Below are 22,499 nucleotides of genomic sequence, written 5' to 3' on the forward strand. Positions count from 1 at the left end.
TACTTAAACAATATAGTTCTCCTCTAATAAAAATAGCTTTAAATAAAAGGTTTGACTTCAAACTTTCATTGCTATTTCACTCTTTGGCCTCCATTGTCCAGAAACAGGCACATTTCAACTCATTTCTTTAATGGATATTTTGCAACAAGTTTCTGAATTTTTCCAATTCTTTCATATTTGTATAAATTCTTTCAAATACATTAAACAGTGATACTATTTCTTGCCTGTTTGGATGGATTTCATATGTGGACCCACTTTCTGGTTTATTTGCTATCAATTTCTCTAAAAACAAGACCTTCAAAGCAGTGCCCAAACCCTGAGTCTGAATATTTTCCACAGTCGACATTTAAAACAAACAACGTAATCCATAATTTTGGGAACATTTCTATAATGCAGCCTAAAGTGTGCCTGTTTTTTTTTTTTAATCCTAAGGGGAAAAAAATGAATTCCATAAAAATGCAAAAGAAAAAAATTTGACTTTATGAGATATTTCCAAGAGTAATTTTTGAATCTTGTTTCATGAACCTTAAACTTCATTTTCAGTGAATAGCTGGAAATCTGGGTGCCCAGAGAATGGTAGCACTTTAGATAAAGTCCTTAATTCTTTTAAGTAGAGAAAATACATGTTCTTAGGCCTTCTTGGATATTCCCCTTCAGTCAAAATTCCATCAAACCCACTGGTGAAATTCTGTAATGTGTGTCCCCTTTCTTTTCCAAACAGGTATCTTGTAAAAGCTCTCTCACACTCAAACACACATTATTGCTTGCATGTAATCCAGATATGTCTGTAGTATGTCACTTCTTTTACACAGAGACCTTCTAGCCATCTGTGAAAAGTGTTCTCTTCACATTTCCCTTGACTAGAAGCCAAAATATTTAAATGTCTTTTATTGTCTGTGACTTGAAATAATTTTCTTCATAGATAATGATATTCCCTATCTTCCAAGCATCTGGTCCATTCTAACTATGTAATGCTTAGGATTAAGAACAATCTACATATTCATTGCCAGGGTACTATATGTCATCACCTTCACAGAGGTTGTCTAAGGAATCATCATACTTGGCCCACTGAAGAACAGTCTTCTGTGTTTCCTCATTTAGAGAGTCTTTCCAAACTCCATGTCACTGAGCTTGTTCATATTCTTCAGTGAGCTTATTGGCTTCTTCAGAATACCTGTATCTTGTGGATTCGATTTAAATTTAATTAAAACACTAAATTTTTAACATATTTAATTTTACATTTTTATTACTTCTTACACTGAACTTATTTGCTTTATCCTATAACATACACAAAACAGTTTCACAATACCAGTATTAGTACTAACAATAAAACTACAAAATGAAGTTTTAAGAGTTCTTTGCAGTTTGTTTTGTTCTTACAATATATCCCACTAAAGAAGGACAAAGTCCTGTGTTCAGAAGTCATTTGAAATAAATCTTTCTTTTTGGTTATATTACCGATATCATACACATTTAGGTTTATTTTGTTTGTTTTCAATTTTAGGGCTTGTCCTTTTTTTCTTTTTGGTTTAATTTATCTTTTGAATATGTAAAATAATTACTTGATTCTAAAGTCAAAAATAAACTCAGAGGAGTCTCCCTTCCACTCCTACCCCCGATCCCAGTTCCCCCTCCTCGCCTTCTATAAATAACCATTTTCATTAGTTTCTGGATTATCTTTCTAATGCTTCATTTTGTTCAAAGGGTAACTATCATATAACTTGTTCTGCACCTTTCCTCACACAATGTGACAATTACTCTATAGCAACATATAAAAATATTCTTCGTTATGTTTACAGCTTCATAGTATTCCATTATGTGTCATAGTTTAACTATTCAACTCCCCACTGTTGATAGTATTTGGGACATTTCTAGGTTTTTTGCCATTAAAAATAATGCCACACACATATATACAATGGAATATTACTCAGCCATAAAAAGAAACGAAATTGAGTTATTTGTAGTGAGGTGGATGGACCTAGAGTCTGTCATACAGAGTGAAGTAAATCAGAAAGAGAAAAACAAATACCATATGCTAACACATATATATGGAATCTAAAAAAAAAAAAAAAAGGTCATGAAGAACCTAGGGGCAAGACGGGAATAAAGACACAGACCTACTAGAGAACGGACTTGAGGATACGGGGAGGGGGAAGGGTAAGCTGGGACGAAGTGAGAGAGTGGCATGGACATATATACACTACCAAACGTAATATAGATAGCTAGTGGGAAGCAGCCACATAGCACAGGGAGATCAGCTCAGCTCAGTGCTTTGTGACTACCTAGAAGGGTGGGATAGGGATGGTGGGAGGGAGGGAGACGCAAGAGGGAAGAGATATGGGGACATATATATATATGTATAACTGATTCACTTTGTTGTAGAGCAGAAGCTGGCGCACCATTGTGAAGCAATTATACTCCAATAAAGATGTTAAAAAAAAATAATGCCACAATGACTAACCTTGTGCACATATTATTTCAAGTTTGTGCAGTGTACTTTGAGTACAGATTTCTAGAAAATGTGATTGCTGGGTTAAAGGGCGAATGCATCTATTTGTAATTTTGCTAGATAATACAAAATTCCCTATAAAATAGGTAACTAATAAGGATCTACTGTATAGTACAGGGAACTCTACTCAATATTCTGTAATGACCTATATGGAAAAGAATTTGAACAAAAAAAGAGTGGACAGATGTATATGTAGAAATGATTCACTTTGCTATACAGCAGAAACTAACACAACATTGTAACTCAGCTATACTCCAATAAAAAATTAATTCAAAAAATACAAAATTCCCCTCCTTAAGGGCTGTATCATTCTACATTTCCACCAGTAGCATATCAATGTCTCTTTCCCTAGAGCTTTGGCAACAAATTGTTCTCTCAAACTACTGGATTTTTGCCAACACAGCAAGGAATTCTATCCCAGTGTAATGTAATTTGCTTTTCTTTCTTGAGTGAGTTAAGTGTGTTTCACTATTTTAAGGGCCACTTGCATGAATCTTTTAAAACTATCTGTCCATGTCTTGTGCTCATTTTTCTACTGGGCTTACATCTTTTTATTTCTAGAAGATCTTTATATATTGGGGAGATTAACTTTTTCCTGTGATAGAGTTGTTAATATTTTGTCCAGTGAATTCTTTGTCTTTGGTCTTACAGTATTTGGGCCATGTAATTTTAAAAAATTATATGTAATAGAATTTATCAGTCTTTTATTGATTCTAGATTTTGAATCATATAAATGCTTTCCCCACTACCCCCATGGGAATACTATACAGAAATCTACGCATGTTTTTTTCTATAACTTGTATGGTTTCCATTTTTGTTATGTTTAATTAACTGATCCATTTGGAGTTTATCTAGGTGTGCAGTATAAGCTATAGATACAAGTTTATCTTTTTCCAAATGATGCCTAGTTGTCCCAACAGCATTTATTTGAGTCCATTTTTTCATCATTTTGAAACGTCCTTATCATTAATAAATTTCTTCATGTATTGGATTGACTTTATATTATGTTCCACTAGTGTCTGTCTGTTCATGTACCAATTCTACACCATTTTAGTTATGAAGGCTTTATAGTACTTTAAATGTCTAGTAAGACTGGCCCCTCCGCATTGCTCTTCTATTTGGGGTTTCCCTGGAAGTTCTTGTTTATTTTTTCCATATGAGCATAAGAATCAACTTGTCTAACTAAAAAACAAACAAAAATCTTGTTGAATTTTTTATTAGAATTATATTAAATTTACAAATTCACTTAAGGTATGTCTTTCATTTGTTCAAGTCCACTTTTGTGTCTTCGGGTAATATAAAATTTTTCTCATAGATTTTTACATATTTCTTCTTATTCCTAGGAGTTTTGTAATTATGGTTGCTATTAAATGGGATGTGGGTGTTCTCTATGTTATCTTCTCACTGGTTCTTCCTTGTTTCTATGAAGCCTACTGACTTCTGCAAATTGCTTTTATATCCTGCTGCCTTACTGAATCATCTTTTTGTATGCAGTAGTTTTTCCATTGATTTACTTTCATTTTCTAGACTCACCATAAGATTATCTACAATTCTCATACATTTAATTCTTTCTTTGTAACAATGCTGTGGCAAATACGTCCAACAACATGTTAGATGTTACAGTAGTAGTGGATAGCCTCGTTTTGTTTTAGATATTAGTAGGGATGCCGCCGGTGCTTTCCCATGAAAATAGTAAGATAGATGTTGGTAAGCAAGATACTTTGTGACATTAAGAAAATAGTCTTTTATTCCTCTTTTGAAAGTTATTTTTACTAGGAATACATCTTGAATTTTCTCAAATATTTTTCCAGCACTATGGAGATAATTGCAAGATCTTTTCTTCTTATGTATAATAACATTATTAAATATATTAATGTATATTCTAACATTGAACCATCTTTGTATACCTGAAGCAGTTGACACTTGGTCATGACATTTCATGCTGTTTGATTCCATTTACTAATGTTTTATTTAAGATATTTGCATTGATATTCATACATGAGATTGGTCTGTAGTGTTCCCTTTTGTGCAATCTTTATCCGATTCCGGTTTCAGTGTTATATTTATTTCTTTAAAGAATTTTTGAAGTTGTCTTTCTTCTGTGTTTTGGAATAGAATTGAGATTATAAGTCTTTAACTCAAAGATACAGAAAACAAATCAGTGAGGAGAGGGAGGGGGGTAGAGACAAATAGGGGTAAGAGATCAAAAGGCATAAACTACTATGCATAAAATAAATAAGCTACAAGGATATATTGTACAGCACAGGGAATATAGCCAATATTTTATAATCACTTTAAATGGAGTATAATCTATGAAAATACTGAATCACTGTGTTGTACACCTGAAACTGATATAATATTGTAAATCAACTATTCTTCAATTTGAAATAAAATAAAATAGATTATAGGTCTTTAAAGAATCCCATTTGAAACCACCTTGGGTATTTTTAGGGAGATTTTTTAAAAATATTCTATCCAGTATTTTAATTGTTTTCAGAAGAATGACTGGTCTAAATAAGTTATTACTTCTTTTCCTGAGGAAAAACTCCCACCTTTCTTTACCTTATTTACTCCTTCTAATCTTTCAAGACTTTGTTCAGTTATCATCTCCTCTGAAAAGTCTCTGAAACCCCCAGGTTGTGCTAAGCTGCCTCTTTTCTGGGCTCCTTCTGGCCATTGTTCATTCTTGCATAGCTACATTATATTGAAGTAATCTATTAATGGTATCCTTACTCTGCCCCTTCTATAATCCATTCTTCAACAGAAAGTCAAAGTAATCCTTTAAAAACACAGTTGTGATCATGTCACTTGCATAAAACCTATCGATAGCTTCCTATTCTTTTGGGATAAAGTTTAGAATCCTTCACATGGCCCCCAAGAGACTGCCTGATCTGAAGCATCCTTACCTTTCTGGCCTCAACTTGTGCCCCAGCCTCCTTATTCTGACCTCTTTCTCTTCTTCCAACTTCCTAAGCTCTTTCCTTCTTGAAGTCTTTCAATACTCTTTTCCATTTGCTTGAAGACCCACTCCTTTCATTTCCTCCACACCTTTGATCTGGCTATATCCATGTATCTTCCAGGTCTCAGGGAAGTTTTCCCTGAACTCCCAGTCCAATTGGGATCTTCTTTGAAAGGTCATATTATCCTCCACACTTTTCCTTTATGTAACTTATCACTATTGTGATTATTTAGGCATTCAGGTGATTCTTTAATGTTCATTTCTCACACTAACCTATAATTTCCCTGGAGACAGGGACCGTGCTGATCTTATTTTCAGCTGGATCATAACAAACAGCAAAATAATAGTATTAAATAAGTATTTGTTGAATGAATGGATGAATGAAGGAAGGAAGGGAAAAAACCCTAATTATTGCACTCTGAGCAAGAAACCTGAAGGAACAAATGCTCTATTTCCCCTCCAGGGGGAGACATACTCCTACTAGAAGTAGCACAGGCCTAGGAGAGCACAAAATTATGAGATCAACCAAAACTTGCTTCTCAAGTCCCTAAAATTGATCCAAAGAATCCAATCATTTCCTTGGTAGTAGGACTCTTCAGATCAGTCTGAACCACTCACTGGAACCAGGCAAGTGGGCATTTCCTCTGTTAATTTCCCTCCCCTGAACAATCTTAAAAACTCTCCTGCTAGAGTTTGTCTACTTCAGTCTTGGTTTGCTAGCAAATAACTGCCCACAGTCTTGAAAAAAATAGTATCATGTATATGTAATTTAAATATTATCATTAACATTGTTATTTGTATTTTTACTGTAACTTTTTTTCAAACTCCCTCAGACAGTCTTTCTTTATAAAGTCTCAAGATTAGCAAAATTATTCTGATAGTAGAAAATACTGGTAACCTGTAGGGCCAAAAAATAATAAAATACTGATGAAAAGCTAACTGAAAAAAACAACAATGATTCATAAATTTCCCCAAGCCTTGGGGAAATTTAAAGGGAAAAAGAGCAGAGTTTGAATACTGAGAGCATGTCTGCCTCTGAGCAATTCTGAAAGAAATGCTTGTTTAATCTTGATAACATGTCTTGGGAGACTACCCCTGCTGCACATTAATACTGTTCTTTTCTTCACTGAACTACTTTCTCTAGGACAAGGTTTAAGTGTATAAAAAGTTTCATGAGGTTTGCATTATATTTCCCTGAACTTTTTTTTTTCTTTTCCTTTGCTCTATTTCCAAAGCCCTCTTTCAACTTTCCTTGTAAATGTGCCACTGACTTTTTTCTCAATATCAGGGACCAGTACCTAGAGGCATTCTGCTATCCCTGTCTTTGAGAAGTCAGTTCACCATAGTTCAATTCAGTTTGCATTTATCCAATACCTACTGTGTGTTTGGGACTGTGCTATGGGGAGAGGTGAGTGCAGGAAATCTAAGTGCCTGCCTTAGCTTGCAGTATAACTGAGAGGCCCAGACATTTGGTAACATCCTTGAACAAATACATAGATGACATAGATAAGAACCAACATTTATATAGTTTAGAAAACCACTTTTCACAAATATGATCTAAGTTTTGTGAAATTAACTGTTGGGGGTAGGTGTTGCTACTCTCATCCTGTTGTAAAGTCATCAGTAAACTAAGATAATGTAACTTGCTTAGACAAGTAAGGTAACTAGAGCAACTATCAGAACTGGAACCTTGGTCCCTATGATGTTTTCATGGATTTTTCATTGTTTCTAAATTAAGGAATACACTACAAGTGATAATCCTAAAAATTAAAGAAATTCAAAATAGAAAGAGAAAATGCACCATTACACTAATGAAAGAAAGTTATTTTTCCCAACCAGTCTGACACTTGGATATTATCTTTTCACTCTACGTTGTTAATTTTGACAGCTTTCCTTCACTCTTAGGGTATCTCAAACTTCCTTTTGGTTCTTTTCATTTTCTTTGGTGATGGGGCAAGAGCTTCTCTGGAAGGAATCACTTCTTCTTACTTAAGTCACCTTTCTCTAGGAAAGGTGTGAGGAAAACCTTTTCATCAACATTAGTCAAGCAGCCCCGGAAGAAGGACGAGGCTTTTTAGTCAGAAGAGTAACTGATGAGTTCTAGACAGAAGCCAGAAAACTTGTGCTTCATGTTACCACTTAAGAGAGGTTGCAGGGCAGAATTCCTCTCCTCCAGGAATTGTCATTCTAGAGGACTGCATTCAAAATCAGGAAACGGTTTGGAGCCAACTAGTGAAAAAAGGAGTTTTTCACTCCAAAAAGGAGTTGTACAAAAGCCCACGGCTGTTAGGTTGCTGCAGCGCTCAAGGAGAAAGACACCCAGATCTGTAAACTGGGACAGCTCGCTGGCATCTATCCACAGAGACTGGATACTAATATATGTTGAACAGTGATAGCAGCGTTCATTACAAGCAAAACATTATTATCAAATTTCTAGTTCCAGTTTATGCCAAGGTCTGAAAATAGGAACACTAGTTGTACTGTCAATCAACACCATCTCATGAACAGTTCTTCAAAACAGAACTAGAACTGGCAAGGGAGAGAAGAAAAAATAAAAGTCTTATGAGAGACACAACATATTAAAAAAAAAAAAACCAAACTCAGGGAATCACTTGTAATCAAAGCATGAAGATCATAAATAAGCTGAAATATATAGAGATGGTGTTGGGATGTTGAATGGAAGATTCATGGGATATGATCAAAATACCACTTTACTTTTTGGCTTTTACCGTCTTTTAAACTATTAGGAGGGGATAATTCATGCCCCTGAATGGAAAATTGCGCAGATTCTCTGACTTTTTGGTTTATTCTTTGATAATGGACAGTATTTTAAGTAACAGTCATTTTAAGTCAAAAAAAGAGTCTTGATTTAGTAATTAGAATGTTTCCAGTCCAAGATGGTAATCAAATACTTCAGGCTTCATTCTAAGGTGCCAGTCTAAGCCCGCTCCTCCTCTCCCCCACGAGGGGAGGGCTGGTGGCTGCCTCCTGTGGCTGGTGGCTGCTGCCTTCAGCTTTCTCCTCGGCTTACCACTAGCTAACTGCTGTTTGATCTGCTGTGTAAAAGTGGGAGGAGGCAGGACAGCCAAGGGGATAGGGCGGTTCTGTTTTGATAGGATGGGTCCGTACTACCTGGGTCTGGTAGATGGTTACTCTTTTTCTTGTAAGGTGCTTTTAGAGGTTCTTTGGAGATTCCCATCATCAGAGACCTCTCACTTGAGTCCCTTTGGCCTAGACAGACACAGTTGTTTGCCTGCAACAGCCTCTGTGGGTTCTAGGATTCCTGCGTTCATCTCTAGCTTCTGGTCACTGGGTCCCTCTACACCTCTAGACAAGTCTTTTGAATAGACCAAAAGCAACCTCATGCTGACTGTCCTCTACGTGGCCCACGTTGGGTCCAGGAAAACGTTTCACATTTGTCATCCCTACCGAATCTGGGTGTGCTGGTGGATCCCAATGCAGCCACCTCTGCTTTATGGCCACTGCCTTCTTTTATTTATATGCAAGAGTCAGTGCAATCCTCTGTGTTTTACAACTATGGGAAACAATTTCCAAGCCCTCTGGTCCCACAGAGCCCCTCTTTAGGCTTGAGAAGGATGCAGCACCAGCACTGCCTCTCCCTATGGGTGGGAAGGGAGCGGGATCTCAACAAAACACATTTCTCCACAAGAAACCTCTTCACAGACCCTCTCTCTCTACACTCTCTTGATCTCACCATGAAGTAGAACTGTTCTTCAACATAAGCTTTGTACAGTAAAATTTTGTTGAAATAGTGATCTTTAACTGCAATTGACTGTTTGCAAATCTGTCTCCCAATCCTTAATAATAAGGAAATGTACTAAGCATCCTTAATTTATAAGATGCTGGGAGGAGGCTCAGTGAACTTTTCCAGTTCGCCATTCCCTCACTGACATACAAGAACTATCTGGGCCCTGCTTTACTCTCAAACTGGTTAAATTCTGTTGCTCAGAGCAAGCTTTGCGGAGGGGGTGCTGGGGAACTCTTGGTTAAACGGGATGTGTGCGGGGTAGATCACGGCTCTTAACAGTCTGCCTGTGTGGGCTGCTTTACTCTTTGCATGCACCTCTACGTGCTGCTGGCTTCGAAATGTTTATGCTTTGCATGGAAAAATCATCACTCGCAGGTGTCAACATCTCTCTGGTTGGGAAAGGTTAATGTCAGCATGTACATATTTTTTCAGCCCTCAACATTTGGGCTAGTACTCCTCATGAGTGCTTGTTTATCTTTGATATATCAATAGTTTCCTTTGAGGGAGGGTGGACAATATCCAGAAGGGTTCCGAGGAGCATCGATGCGTTCCAATGTTATGAAAAATGCTGGAAGTCTCTTTTATTTGCCAAAGACACTTCTTACTAACAGTTTATTCTCCCAACGAACCGCATCAGTGTCGCGAGTTTGGGAATAATCTGGGAATTGGCTGTTCAGGTCCGGTATCAGATGGAGACAGTGGGAGGCAGCGGAGGGCTCGGATGAACTCATTGCAGGCCTGCTCCACGCAGGCACAGCCCCACGGAGTTGATCGAACAGCTAGCGGGGAGTGAGCTCTTTGCCCACCACCGCCACGGACCTAGCGCCCGGCCAGCAACCGATAGCGCCACATTTCGCCTGCGCAAACCCTGTGGCGGGGCTAGATAGCAAAGCGGTTAACTAAGCCTTGGTTGGACCAAGGCGGCTTCACAAGTCTGCGCAGGCGCGTTCCGCCTTCGGACACCGGTCGCTGCGCAGGCGCCCATTCTACTCACCCATCCTGTAAACAGAGGGGCCCCCGGGAGACAACTTCTGCTTCCGGGTCACGTCTTGACAGCGGCTTTCACCACCCAGGTCAGCCCCGCAGTTCGGTGAGTGTTGCCCCGCTGCAGAAATGTCTGCAGCCTGGTTCCCTAATCCGGGGCACCACGCCCAGTAACGCTTCCTCCACTCCCAGCTCGGGGTCCGCCAGCCCTCGAGACTGGGACCTCGTTCCGGGCCTTGGGGAGATCGGGGCAGGGGTTGGTCCGCCTCAGGGGCTCCCCTGCCAGATTTCGCGACCCCGTTTCAATACCGGCCCCGGGAGACCTGCTGGAATTGCTGCGGTCTCTGAGGAGCCCGTGCGGAAAGTGACACCACATGTCTTCGCATTTCGTGCAGTTGTCCACCGCCCCCCTAGATTCGGCGAGACCAAGCTGCCGCGAGTCCTCCCCCAATCAGGTGCGGTGGGGCGGGGCGGGGCGGGGCGGGGCCCGGCCCCCCCCTCCTTGGTGGGCGGAAGCCTGGCCTCACTAGCACCAGAGCTCTTGAACGTCACCTCTCTCCTACTTTGCTTCTAGCTTCGCAATAAAAAATAATAAAAAAAACAAAAACAAAAACAAAAACAACCTTGGGGTTGTCTCTGGATCCGAAGTGAAAGAAAACGGGAGAGAGAGGACTTTCAGCACCAGCAGAGGAAAGGGGAGACTTGGGGTCAAACCGTGCATAGGCTGCTGCCCGGAGATACGTCGAACTTAGATTTCGTTGACCCTCCCTGACAGTGACAGTGTTGTCTGTGTGCCCCGAAGTTTCACTCTTCAGCACGAGCTTCGAGGCGGCAGCAGCAGAGGACCAGTGGTCATATTCTGAGTTAGGAGTTCTTAGCCTGGAGCCCAAGGGCGCTCCGAAAATGATTGCAGGGTCTAGTTTTTTCAGATTATCATGACCCAGAAATGGTTAACAGAACCACTTCGGTGTAAGCCTTCCACTTTGGACGCTCTGTTTTCTGCCCCCGTTCTTGAAATCAATGACTCAAATGCAACTATGCCTTTTCCCCCTTTTTCCTTGCAACAAAGAAGTGTAAGATACAGACCCTTTGTCTCTGAGGAGTTTCGTGGCTGTTGGAGAGATTAAAACGTATGCCAAGTCTAAACTATCTAGAAAATTTCAGGGAGGCATATAAACAAGTGTGTAAGCTTACTTATTCTTAATAAAGTAGGGGAGAATACCCAATTTGAATCATTGATACCTGTGAATTGAATATTTTTAACTTGCATTCCATTAATTAGTACTATATATATTTTAAACAGATAAATGGCTACTGAGTAGCAAAATGGAAACTATTAGAGTTTATAGTATATTACATAATGTATAGGGGATAGTCCTTCACAAAAGGCAAAAATTACATAGTATGAAATGACCAAAATAATTTTTGGATTTTTCCCTTAGTAGTCATCATATGCATAAGATGTTTAATTACTGCAAGTCTTGGATTTTTTTAGGATCCAAAGTAATAAGCTTTACACTGGTTCAACAGATATTTATTGAGAACCTGCCATGTGCCAGGCACTATTAAAAATAACACGATATTTACCGCCAAGGAGCTTATAGTTGGATAAGAACATGGATTCCTAAACAGTTACACCTAGAGAGCCGTACAGCATACCATGTTTTCTCTACAGTTTGATATATGCTTTTTCATAGAAATACTCCACATTCTTTGCTGTAATCTTAAATGTTCCCCAACTGATACATGGCTCTTATACAGCCAAAACTTATCATAGTTGAATTTAAGTATATTGCATTATTTTCTTCTTCCAACGCCGAACTCAAGTCTGCTTCTCAGTTGTCACAAATGGCCAATTTTTAAATTTTTAAATTCATTTTTCACTCTTAAATATGCTTGTTTTCGTACAACTGCAAGCATATGTCATTGGTGTGAACTTTGAAATTTTTTTCTAATTTTATATAGATGACCCCAGAATAATTATACTTTGGCGTTCCTTCCTTATTTTAGAATATTACCTCAAAAACTTCCTATTTTTTTCTTTGCTGAAGACATTTTAAACTGTTTCACAGATGCCTTGTCATTTGTATTTGTTCCATCTCTTCTCACAAGTAGCAATCACTCTCATACCCTTTAGTCAGTCAATCAACCAGTATTTATTAAATACCTACTTTTTGTAAGACTCTGTGGCTGGCCTTATATGGGCCAAAAAAGTAGAAGACAAGGACCTTGCCTTCCAATTGATTACAGTTTAGATGGAAAGACAATATGACCGTAACTATACTGCAAGGCCAAATGTAACAAGTAACCTAAAGGGGGTGCTGATAATAAAGACCACATAATTCAGAGGAGGAAAAGAATGTTTTGTGGCATCTTTAGCCTTTAGAAGAATCCCCTTCCTTGCCTAGTCTTTTTTAAACCGCACAGAGCTCCATGGGGAGCTTGGAGCCTCTTGGGGAAATCTTGTGCTAGACTAGGTCAGAGAGTAGAACTGAGATTTCAAGGGTTAGAACATTTGCATCCAGGTTTACCCAGCTCCTTCAGCAACTATTATAATCTATTTCTTATGATTAAGAAAAAAATGATATTAATGAATGAATCATTGATCTATTTGAAATCTGGTTTTAGTAGTGGGAAGGCCTCAGGGAACCTCTAACCCTAAGGACAGGTGTGCTCAGTGAGACTGTGTATGCCTAAAACATCTTTGTTTCAGGCAGTTTGGAGCATGTGAACGTTCTCTGAGCCTTGATGAGTTCCAGTATGTGGTATATTATGCAGAGCATTCAGAGCAAATACTCTCTCTCAGAGCGCTTAATCCGAACAATCGCTGCCATTCGTTCCTTCCCACATGACAATGTAGAGGACCTCATCAGAGGGGTGAGTGTGCTGTGTTGATGCAAGAGTCCTTGGGGAGGTGAAGTGGGAAAGCTCCCGGGGAATCCTAATGGATGACAGATTTGCAGCTCTGACTCAGCACAAGATCACAGGGAGTTTTTACAGTCGTCTAAAATGTATTAACTTGACCATTAAAATATATTTAGCCTATGTTTTGCTTCTCTTCCCTTCTGCCTTTCACTTTGCGCCTATGATATTTTTCTTCAGGAATTATGTTCTAGATAAACCTAGTCCCATGTTCTCTATAAAATCTCCATCTGCATATGGTGCATATGGGACCCAGCAAGCTCAAAGTCTTCAACACATGCTGTACTAAGGGAGGAAGGAGGCAAGCAAAGCATAAGCGGGTTTCAAATCCTTGTGTTTTGTAATAATTACATGGAGTGATATCACTGGCCTTCTGTCTTACCAACAGCCACCACTTACAGTTCCACAGAGAAGATCAACCCCTAAAATGCATGGTAATTTTTGACTTAAGAAAACTCCTTAACTATCTGATGTCTGGCCACTACTATTCAGTAATTCTGCTGAATGACTAGTATCCTAGAAAGGCTTTGATGCCTTTGTCTGTGTATTATTCCTGTTGAAGAGAAGTTACAGGGTAATTTTTTTGGTCACTAGAGAATGCATCTAGATGGTTACTTCTGTACATTCTTTTTAACAACTTTAGTGTCCTTATTTACAGTCTAGAGCCCTGTAGCTGCTTCAGAGTTGTGTGGCACAGCTGTGAGAAGAAAAAGTCATACAGCATTAGCTTGTTCTCAGCAAAAGTGGTATCAGAAGACTCAGCAGTAGCAAGTTTGTCACGTTCTAATTCTAGCTCTGCTGCTGAGTCATTCTGTGACTTTGGTCTGCTGTGCTATCTCCATCTTCTTTACCAGATTTGAAATAGAAGTACCAGTGGGCGCTAGGTGGCAGAGAATGCTGATACTAATAGGCTACTTTGAAGATGTTTATAAACAAAGAGACAACATTAAGATGACCTTAATATTAGTGATGGTCATCTGTCAGCTGGCAAAAGAGCATGCCAGTTCTCCTGGCTTCAGTCTGAAAGACTCCCTTTCCTGACTTTCTCAGAGCATGGTAGCCATAGAAAGTTGATTGCTTTTCCAACCTTCTTGCCTGATGATAAGGTTCCACTGCTTTTACATATAAGGTTATGTCCTCAGTGATGTGCAAATGACCATCTGGCAGTCTGGCTTGTGGAGAAACTTAATGACTTGATCTAAGGAATAGACAGTTCCTTTCGTTCATCTTCAGTGTATTCTCTTGGTTTGGATATTGGCATTATAATATCATTTAATGAATAGGAATAGAAACTGGGGCTGGTAGTATGTTTACAGTACAGAGTTAGAACCCTTTTCCCCCCGGACCTTGTTCTGAGTCTTGTCCTGCGTGGTGAGCCAGAGCTGAGCACACTGATTGAAGTTTCCTTCTGCCCATAGGGAGCAGATGTGAACTGTACCCATGGCACGCTGAAGCCCCTGCACTGTGCCTGCATGGTGTCCGATGCGGACTGTGTGGAGTTACTGCTGGAGAAGGGAGCTGAGGTAACGTTTTCAACACTGTCACATCAGTGATTCACTAAAACTTGAGCGTCACACTTCCTTAAAATTTCTTGTCTCTTCTCCCATTTCTTCCCACCTTCTAGCTCCTGGTAACACTGGCATGGCCAATATTAAAACAAAATGTAATGGTAAATCATCCAAAGTATTTCATTCCTTTGCCTTTCTTTCTTACACTGTCCAGGACTCCAGGAAGAGGGAATTTTTATCTCCCCTTAATCTCTCAGCCTGCCTTCTAGGGTTGTTTATATTTCTATTTAATCCTCTCATTGCCTGTTGACTCTCCAGGCCCCTCAACCCTGATTCAACGTAAACCACTTGAGACCTGCTACTGGATGTACACTTCTAATACCTCTGTCACTGGAGAATAGATTACTAGGCAGTCCCTTCCCCAGGATTGAGCTACTTGTGCTCTTTCCGCCCACTGATTTTTTTCTGTCTTAGCATATCTTGTCCCTATTTTCTTTCGAATGTATCTTAACATAAAAAAACATAGATTACTTTTTATTGGCATTAGCAAGAAGCAGCATAGTATAATGAATGATTAAAAGAACAGAGTCTGGAGGCATACTTCATGAATTTGAATTCCAGCTCTGTCACTTCCAGCGGTGTGACCTTGAACAAGTTATTTAACCTTTCTTTGCCTCAGTTTCCCCATCTGTAAAATGAGGATGATAGTGGTGTCTTCTTCATAAGGTTGTAAATTGTTTCGAGCACTGGCGTGTAGTAATTACTAAGTAAGTGCCTATTAAATAAATAAATCAGCAGTTTCGACAGCTTTTGAGGCATCTTCAAGGTGCACACGCTGTGGCACTCATTTGAATCGGACATGCCATGAAGCTGGTGTGCAGGCCCCAGACACACTGGTCGGTAAGCCTGCTGCAGCCCCCAGCATTCTCACCTCCACACCGCCATGTTGTTCTCTACTTGTCATTAACTATCCCATAACTTTTATGAGTGACCCTGAAGTGAAAGCCAGTGATTAATGTCAATGATAAAAGTGAAACTACCCCGGGGGGCGGTGGTGGAGGCAGTTTTTAGCTAAGTAGAAGGTTGAACTCAGTTAAATATCGCAGGGGTTTTTTTTTAGTGCCTTTCATGGGAGAAGATAATTCGCTATTTAAACCTGGGATCTGAAGTCTTTGTAGCCTTCAAAAATTATAGGTGATGCTGAGTTTTAGCAAGCCAGCTGCTCTTCCAGCACTGGAAGATCTGTGCTCTTTCCTCCACATGCTTTCCTCCAGGCTCTCTTGTGACCTCACAGCATATGTTTGCAGGGGGCTGACTTGGATGAACAATCTGAGCTTCTCCGTATGGTTAAAGAACACAGCAGAGCTACATGGGCAGAATCTTGACCTCATTACTTTTCAGTCTGGTTGCCGTTAGCCACGGGATACAGAGTGAGTCAGGATAAGTAAAATAATCCAAAACCTTTTCTCTGGCCGGTATATTCAAGCCGCTTTCCAATAAACGTCTTTCAGAGTAGTTACGAGGACTTAGACTTCATCTTCTCTTTCTTTCCCCTTACTCTGTGGTAGAGGTCCTAGTGAATAGTAAATAAGAACGTGGAAGCAAAATCCTAGATAATGCAGGCCAGCTAATCAGCGGACATAATAGTGTCGGTTGTCTGGGGACAGTTGTTTTCCTATTTGCTCCTCAGCTCCTGTCATAGCTCCATCCTGATCACCATGACTCCCTGGGAATTGCTTGTTGACCCTCATGTTTAGAACGTTACATAGCAAAGGTAGTGGATAGACACATGCAAGTGTCTTTGCCCGCCTGTCGTCCTCTCAGTCGTCTATACACTGTAATGTAGTTGCTCCCCCTTTACAGGTGAATGCCCTGGATGGTTATAACCGAACAGCCCTCCACTATGCAGCCGAGAAAGATGAGGCTTGTGTGGAGGTCCTGTTGGAATATGGTGCAAACCCCAATGCACTGGACGGCAACCGAGACACCCCACTTCACTGGGCAGCCTTTAAGAACAATGCCGAGTGTGTGCGGGCCCTCCTAGAGAGCGGGGCCTCTGTCAACGCCCTGGATTACAACAATGACACCCCGCTCAGCTGGGCTGCCATGAAGGGAAATCTTGAGAGCGTCAGCATCCTTCTTGATTATGGTGCAGAGGTCAGAGTCATCAACCTAAAAGGCCAGACGCCCATCTCCCGCCTGGTGGCTCTGCTAGTCAGGGGACTTGGAACAGAGAAAGAGGACTCTTGCTTTGAGCTCCTCCACAGAGCTGTGGGACACTTTGAATTAAGGAAAAATGGCACCATGCCACGAGAAGTGGCCAAGGACCAGCAGCTATGTGAAAAACTGACTGTTCTGTGCTCAGCCCCAGGGACCCTCAAAACCCTCTCTCGCTATGCTGTGCGCCGGAGCCTGGGACTCCAGTATCTGCCGGATGCGGTGAAGGGCCTTCCACTGCCAGCTTCTCTGAAGGAATACCTGTTACTCGTAGAATAGCCCAGAGGAGACGAGTGCACCGTCAGGCAGGCAGCCCTGGGTGAGGTTTTGCCCCGCAGCACCGTCTCTGTCTTGGAAAACAGGAGAAGCAGTTGCTCCTGCTCTGTGGTTTCTGTTTCGAGGCAACATGTCACAGCAGTAACGTCCACATCACCTCCCCTCCCCGAACCAAGCAACCAAAACGTCCCTCACTTTTGTTTCTGTTTCTTGCTTATCTGGCCTTTCATATTGCACCCTGAAAAGGAAGAGGTCTCCCCGACCCTCCCTTTAGGGAAAAAGTCAACAGTGAGACTAAATTTCTCTCAGAAGATGAAGCGTATTTATAGAACATGTGTTTGGTTTTCCTTTGGGGACCTGATTAACGTTTTCAGAAGAATCCCTCTTAGCAACATTTTAATTGATCTGTGAAGAAGTTTAAGAAAATTGCAGCTAACAATTGCAGCCCCAAAATGAAGATACTACAACCTCAAATGGTGTGCAGGTTCAGAATTGGGCTGGATGATATCCCTAGAATCATCCTGGGGCATTCAGAAGGGACTGGCCCCCTTTCTCACCATCGAAGGGAAGGGCAGCCTTTGCTTCTTTTCTATGGGTGTGCCCAAGGGTTACAGTAGTTCAGCAATATTATTTTAGAAAGACTGTCTTGCTGCTTTCCATATAGTAGAAGGGATAGGAGGTTCTAAGCAGTCCTAAGAACTAACAGTCCTCAGAACTTTTCTTCTAATGCAGTTCTTTCTCCTCCTGACAGCCAGTTTGCTCTAGTGGGCTTGACAGGCACTTCCCGCACCCTAGGCAAAGGTGTTTGCTCTAGCACAGGAGGACATGGGCTGGGCTGCCTTTTCTCTCTGGTCTTCTTCATTCACTCTGCTAAGAGTTTGGAATTTGTTTTGTTTTGTTTTGTTTTCAGGTGTTTTGGAAACTTTACTTTTTACTGATCTATACTAGACATTGGTGGAGGGGGTGGAGAGTTGAGGAGTGGGGGAGGAGCATTATAAGAGCTTCCTCTGAGATGACCCACCTACCCAAAAAAGATCTGTTTTAGTGAACAATACTTAGTTTACAGTACTCTCCCTTTTCATGTTCCAAAACTAGATCAAGTTGTTATTGATCCTAGATGACCTTATGCAAATGTGAAAAACTTTTTTTTTAACTGATTGGGAACTATAAATAAAATTGAACAGAATCTGCTGACACAGCTAATTTGAAAAAGTTTGTCTGCTTTTGTCCTTTTGCTGTTGGTGTTTTTTGCTCACTTAAAAAAAAAAAAGAAATAAACAGTTCTAAAAGCAAGTTTGGCAATTTCTACTGTCCCTACTTTTCTGTACATTATTTAATTACCGTGAGCCCCAGTGTCCTCATCTCTGAAATGGGGCTGTCACCACCACCTGCATTGGCTGTTTTGAAGAATCAGTGATAACAGTGCTTGATATTTATTAATTTTTCTTCCCCTTAAAGAACTGTACAAAGAGCATTAGGCTGCTTTAATGCTGGGCTCTGGCAAGACTTCTCGGTCATTTTTTTTTGTTTTATAAATTTATTTATTTTATTTTATTTATTTTTGGCTGCGTTGGGTCTTTGTTGCTGCGCGCGGGCTTTCTCTAGTTGTGGTGAGCGGGGGCTACTCTCCATTGCGGTGTGCAGGCTTCTCATTGCGGTGGTTTCTCTTGTTGTGGAGCACGGGCTCTAGGCACGTGGGCTTTAGTAGTTGTGGCACGCGGGCTCAGTAGTTGTGGCCCACGGGCTTAGTTGCTCCGTGGCATGTGGGATCTTCCTGGACCAGGGCTTGAACCCATGTCCCCTGCATTGGCAGGCGGGTTCTTAACCACTGCGCCACCAGGGAAGCCCTCGGTCATTTTTTAGAACTGTTTTTAGGGTATAGCAGTTATACTTTGGACAGCCAGCAAAAGTGAAGTACTACAGATAATCCTTTCCTCCATCCCTTGTAAAACCTCAAACCTCCTTCCTGTTTCAGCAAGCAAGCGAGGAAACTGTGTAGGTTGGGAGGAATATGTATGCTTGTGCCAAGAGCCAGGATCTGATTACTGGAGACTAATCTCAAGCCTGGCATTGACAGGGCAGCATCCTATCAACTGCGGGAACAGTCTGTAGTCCCAATCCTAAGAACCAACTGTATTACGTGGATACTTGCTAATGAGGAAGTATGGGACAGAAAACAAATTGAGCTGAATAAGAACTGACAATTTTCCTAAGCAGTATTTCAACCAATCCACCAAACTAGGTCCAGGACTGGGTGTCTCTATTTCCCAGGCATTCAAGATGTACATGTCTCCCCACCGATGGTGTCTGGCTTTCATCGAGGAAGGAGCACAGGGGAAAAGTTGAGAAGGAAGAACCCTGGATTGTCAGAGGAAGAGTAGAGATTGGGGGATGGCTGGAAAATAGCAACGCTGGGTAATGGGTAGATGACCAAGAGGTGAAACACAACTTCATGCTTAAGGAAGACGGGAGCATCCTGTTGGCTGCAGAGGATGCAGGAGGGACTAGTTGCGGGATGAGGATAAGGACAGTGTCCTATGTTTTAGGACCCTGTGTACAGAGTCAAGAGATGTCCAAGAACACAGAGAAGTACATGGGGTTAGCGCATGGGCTGCATTTTCCTAGGTGTCCGCTGGGCAGAGTCTGGTGCTTGAGGCTGATAGGAATGCACTTGTGAAGATGATAACAGGAGAACCAAAAGCACAGTGACCAGTTGGCATTTATTAGTGTAGTTATGGTTTGTCACTGTCATAAATGTAGTAGAGGAACCAAGACTTTGTTATCACAAAGAAATAAATAAAGCTTATTTTTAGGAAAATTCTAACCGAGTAACTGAAATCGAGCAGTAGCACTAGAGGAGCCCAGCCTCGTGTGACACATGAAGCCGGGGCAGAAGTCAGGATGAATTCTACCTACAAGGAGCTTACGCTTACTGCCCCCCTGCCCCAGCTCCCTGGCCAGAGCTGACCATGGCTGCAGTTACAGAATAAAAGGAAACCTAATTGAAAATGAGCTGAGCTGAAACACTTGAGAATGCATGGACTTGGATCTATCGGGGTGAGCTGACCATGATCAGACGATCCGTTCCTCTCACTGTAAAGAGGTTTAGACGGTAGCTTCTCCGGACCGCTTCCGACTGATGTGCTCAAAGTGGGCATGCTCTGAGGTATCCAAGTCAATCTCATACTTGGCTAGGATTTTGAGGATGGGCCTCAGCTTCAGCCACCACTGTTCCTTGGGGATGCGGTGCCTACAGAGGAACGAGGTAGATGATGATTTAATCTTTAGCACCCCAATCAACTTCTGTCAAAGGCTATGGGAAGAAGTTGAGCAGAAGAGGCTGGATTTGGGGCCTGGGCATCAGATCTGAAGTAGGTACGACTACAGGTGTTACTCCTAAAAGAAAAGGACTGAGGAGAGTGAGCAGCTTGGGAAGGGTAGATCTCGAAACTACCGGGGAGGGAACCACCGCAGGAAGTAGAGGTACTCACTCAAAATCTGTCTGTTCCTTCAGCTCAGTCACGGGTTGAAAGACCAGGGCCCTCTTACGCATCCCCAGAACACAGCCCGAGTCTGGGGTATTGGCAAAGATCCGCCCTGCAACAGGGATGGTCAGTCAGCTTCTATACTGGGAACCAGCATCTAGGAAGAGGGCAACCCTGTTACCCCACCTACCATTACGGTAACTCTCTTTGATTTTCCCAGACATCCAGTTCATAGCCTTTGCGCCCATCTTAGTGGCAAAATTCCTGTCAAATGGAGTTGGGCTCCCACCCTGGAAAAAGAATCATAAAAATTACACGGGGAAGGGCTCTAATGAAGTGGCAAAGATATGGGAATACACAGAGAAAAGTTTATAACCAGAAATAGGAATCCAGAAGTCTAACTATGAAAGGAAATCCTGAAACAGGGCTGGGAACCAGGGCAAGCTGGCCTAGTGTATTTGGCCGTTTATCAGACTTCAGAGTAACTAATTAGTACAGGGGGATGACTGGTCTCACAGTTGCCTCTTCCAGCTCCATAGCTGCATGACCCTGTTCATTTCCGTCTAGTCTTACTGGCCATTCAGTCAATTCCCTGCCTCTCATTAGCTTAGCAGCTTCTGTCAGTCACCATCATCGATGACACAAGTGTTCCTTGTGACCCAATTTGGATGCTCTTGGTAGCACCTCAGAATATAAAACATGGTGCAGAGTTTCTCTGAACAAAGCAGAAGTGGGAAAATGGGAAGGAAGGAAAAACAGAAAATAGGTCTTCATACTTTATCCAATAGTACCCCATTCCTGCAGGAGCTGCTAAGCCCATTCAAACTGAGATAATGTGAATTCATCTGTGGATATAGAAAGGTCAAAGGTCAATGCTTGAGAGGCGTCCGTGGGGACATTTGGGATGGGATAGGCCTTAGACCACTAGTATCATCTGGGAGTGAGGCCTGCCTTGGGTGGGGATTGAATGTGGGTGATAGAAAGGGATTCCTTTCTCCTTGAAACTCCAGTTAGTAGAGACGGAGCCCAACCCTAGCAAGGTGCCTGTACTCGTCTCACAGGTTCCCCACAAAAGGCAGCACGCTGTGGTGGCGAAAGCACTGGACCAGCTCATTTTGACCTCATTCCAGCTTGACTAGTGGCCCTGGAAAAAGCATTTCTCCTCTGTGAGCCTCATTTTCTTCATCTGAAGCAGTGGTTCTCAACTGGAGACGATTCGGCCCCCCAGGGGACATATGGTAATGTCTAGAGACGTTTTTTCAGTCGTACAAGTGGGGAGGGTGTGCTACTGGCATCTAGTGAGTAAGAGTAGAGGGATGCTGCTAAGTAAGCAATCCTACACCACACAGAACAACCACAAAGAATTTTCCAGCTCAAAATGGCAAGAGTGCCAAGGTTGAGAAACCCTGCCCTAAATAAAGAGGATGAACCACAGAATGTCTAAGGCCATTTCCAAGGTAAAGATTTCTGATTCTGTGACTGTAAAAGCCTGCAGGCCCACGCTCTGTGGCAGCCCCAATAGCCTCCAGCGGGTCGGAGGCTACTGGGAGATTCAGTGACTGTTGGGGGTTATTTATGGCCGTCTGGTGACGGGCATGGCGTGTCTTCCGCACCTGCTGCATGTGGCCAAGCACATTCTTCCTGCTGTCGAAGATGCCCTTCCCCTCCTCAGAGTACAAGTTGAAGATGAAGTCAGTGGTATAGTTCTCATTGCACTTCTCATTCCTGCAGGAGAGACCGAAGCCTGTGCCGGGCATTGTCCCCCTCCCTCCACCCGCCTTCTGCCTTGGTCAGCTTTGCCCCTCCCGGTTCCATCTCCCCCCGCGGTCCAGGCGCTCTCCATTTGTATCCAGACTCCTCAGGGTGTCCC

General features: G+C 41.8%; 2 protein-coding genes and 1 pseudogene across 8 annotated transcripts in view; 1 reads left to right on the top strand and 2 right to left on the bottom strand.

Annotated features, from left to right (window-relative positions):
- Positions 1-127: 127 nt before the first annotated feature.
- Positions 128-8,833, bottom strand: LOC133101304 (ERO1-like protein alpha; annotated as a pseudogene).
- Positions 8,834-10,271: 1,438 nt separating this feature from the next.
- ASB8 (ankyrin repeat and SOCS box containing 8) lies at positions 10,272-18,356 on the top strand. 5 transcript variants are annotated; one of them, XM_061204857.1, is made up of 4 exons: positions 10,279-10,327; positions 12,935-13,098; positions 14,562-14,666; positions 16,515-18,356. In XM_061204857.1, the coding sequence occupies exons 2-4, from the start codon at positions 12,970-12,972 to the stop codon at positions 17,145-17,147; spliced, it is 867 nt and encodes a 288-aa protein (XP_061060840.1). In that variant the 5' UTR covers positions 10,279-10,327; positions 12,935-12,969; the 3' UTR covers positions 17,148-18,356. The 5 variants fall into 5 exon arrangements, with proteins under 5 accessions (XP_061060845.1, XP_061060840.1, XP_061060842.1 ...); XM_061204859.1 differs by having other exon boundaries at positions 10,283-10,327; positions 12,939-13,098; XM_061204861.1 differs by lacking the exon at positions 10,279-10,327 and adding an exon at positions 10,617-10,676 and having other exon boundaries at positions 12,939-13,098.
- Positions 18,357-19,851: 1,495 nt separating this feature from the next.
- The window catches only part of PFKM (phosphofructokinase, muscle), a 40,947-nt gene continuing 38,299 nt past the window's right edge, over positions 19,852-22,499 (bottom strand). For all 3 annotated transcript variants that reach the window (XM_061206309.1, XM_061206308.1, XM_061206307.1), the window contains 4 exons: positions 22,243-22,354; positions 20,820-20,919; positions 20,636-20,741; positions 19,852-20,394 (listed from right to left, as the gene is read on the bottom strand). In XM_061206309.1, coding sequence (XP_061062292.1) covers positions 20,250-20,394; positions 20,636-20,741; positions 20,820-20,919; positions 22,243-22,354 — 463 coding nt within the window. In that variant the 3' untranslated portion in view covers positions 19,852-20,249. The remainder of the gene's footprint in view (positions 20,395-20,635; positions 20,742-20,819; positions 20,920-22,242; positions 22,355-22,499) is intronic.

This window comes from Eubalaena glacialis, chromosome 11, assembly GCF_028564815.1.
Source record: "Eubalaena glacialis isolate mEubGla1 chromosome 11, mEubGla1.1.hap2.+ XY, whole genome shotgun sequence".
Lineage (NCBI taxonomy): Eukaryota > Metazoa > Chordata > Mammalia > Artiodactyla > Balaenidae > Eubalaena > Eubalaena glacialis.